Source organism: Amphimedon queenslandica, unplaced genomic scaffold (genome assembly GCF_000090795.2).
Source record: "Amphimedon queenslandica unplaced genomic scaffold, v1.1 AMPQUscaffold_7259_Cont20788, whole genome shotgun sequence".
Classification (NCBI taxonomy): Eukaryota; Metazoa; Porifera; class Demospongiae; order Haplosclerida; family Niphatidae; genus Amphimedon; species Amphimedon queenslandica.
Window position 1 is genome coordinate 1 of NW_003552455.1, and position 2053 is coordinate 2053.

General features: G+C 34.3%; 1 protein-coding gene across 1 annotated transcript; it reads right to left on the minus strand.

Annotated features, from left to right (window-relative positions):
* Window positions 1-458: 458 nt before the first annotated feature.
* On the minus strand, window positions 459-1972 carry LOC105315886 (polypeptide N-acetylgalactosaminyltransferase 2-like). The gene is made up of 5 exons (XM_011410653.2): window positions 1851-1972; window positions 1670-1762; window positions 1254-1337; window positions 1078-1207; window positions 459-765 (listed from the first exon to the last, which is right to left on the minus strand). Exons 1-5 carry the CDS (start codon window positions 1955-1957, stop codon window positions 520-522), a joined length of 660 nt encoding a protein of 219 aa, XP_011408955.2. The 5' UTR covers window positions 1958-1972; the 3' UTR covers window positions 459-519.
* Between the last annotated feature and the right edge of the window lie 81 nt (window positions 1973-2053).

Sequence of the window (2053 nt, forward strand, 5' to 3'; positions counted from 1 at the left end):
GAGCTTTCTAACAGCAAGAGAAGATACTGATACTGTCTCAAGACTTCTTTAGAAGCATTACAAGGTAGAGAGAGCCTCTATAAGTCTTAATAACGACCAAGTTGCACTTGCAAGGTGGGTGTATGGAGTCAAACTGATTACCCGAGCCACGCGTAGGCGTGATGTGAAGCGAGGGTAGTTATAAAATCTATGGTAAAACCATAGATATTATCATAGATACTACATATGAAAGATACCGTATAGCTGGAAATATTTGCTGTTTGCTGTTCATCATAAAAACAATTTAATTCCGCAAAGCATCATAAGTAATGGGTGTATCAACAGTACACGCCTACACTAGCAAAATTAAATTCCACAAACATTAAAATAAGCTATATGGGTACAAAATTGCAAAATATAATTCCCATGAACTTTTCCAGCTATACGGTATGAATAAGCATTAGAGTACAGGAAATAAGTTTGGAATAAGTTTCAAAAGAACAGCTTTCAATTAAATAACAAAAAGAGATATATTAAAAGTCATGATACTATGAACCATTGCTGATTATTGCTTTTATCATCACAAATTTCTAAAGTCAGTTCATTTAATGAGTGTCTACTGCTGAGACACAGTTTAGTGCTAAGGTGTACAATATGATTGTTCTTAGTGTGCTCCCAGTTTTGAATGTGATCCTTAGAGCAATACTGGAGGTGAACAATCTGTCCTCTTGCTTCTAAGCATAAGTTTAAATGACGAATAAGTCCTTTCATAGCAATACTCCAGTCCTATAATATAATACCATAGCAAGAGTAATACTGAACTCTAGAAATAATAGCAGAAAGAAGCTCAATACTAGTATATAGTACTCAGCTTCTTGTCAGCGAATTTTAAATCTGGTCAAAAACTCTAGAGTACAGAGTATTTCAACAAAAAATGGCTAGGACAAAATTTTTCATTTAAAAATTAGATTTTTGCGAGTTTTTGAATTTGCTCCAAAAGCCATATGCTATATTGTAAGGCTTGTCAGCTATGAAACATGGTTTGTGGGAAACCTTGATGTAAAGGTACATGTACACCCTCAGTTGTCATCACTGTACCTGATATCCTTGTCTACTTTGTTGACAATCTTGTAGTCCAACAGGTTCACCAGCTTGATGTCCAAGTGTATCCAAACAAAGATTATTTTGCTTTAACTTTCCATGTTTGTTATTAGTAGAAGACGGAACACTAATAATTAGTGATAGGAGTACAGTGTATTACACATTGTTTATACCTTAGCTCTGGATAAACATTCTTCATGTACCAATCAAAAGTGGTGCAATTCAATCGTTTCCTTAATGCCACACGACTCTTGATGCTACAAATACAGTATAATGACAATGTCATACTAATCAGGGTTTCCCACAAAGCATGCTAAGTGAGCTAAACAGCATGTTTCATGAGCTGGCAAGCACTACAATACAGTACATGGCATTTGAAGTAAGTTAAAAAATTCGTAACAAATCCAATTTCAATGGGAATCAGCACAAAGTTGATACACAGCATAAGGACGTCTATATGTGTCAGGAAAAATTATAAAAATGGAGAATTCTTTCCTTATGATTTTTGTCAAACTACCCTGCACTGGTCTTACAATTCAAATAAAACCCTGATACTACTCACAGTACTATTAATCTATCATACATGTACCTGCCCATGTCTCTTCCCTTTGCTGATGGTCTTGCAGAATAATAATAATCTTTGTAATTGTCCATCCACACTTCAGCAGCACGTTTTGTATTTCTATTAATAAACAAAATACAAGAGTCATAATTATATCACATATTAACAATCATTCAAATATCACATATTAATAATCATTCAAGCTAACTTCATATAAGTCATTGCATTGCCTCCTGGAAATACATACGGATGTCTTTTCCTAAATACATGGCCAACTCTAGAACAAGGGATGATCTCTAGTGATCCACCACACATCCAAGTTCGAAATGATATTTCTATTAATAAATCATCATAATGCAATATCTTTAATTTTTATTCTCTCACCAAAGTTTCTCCTCCCCAGATATCCAT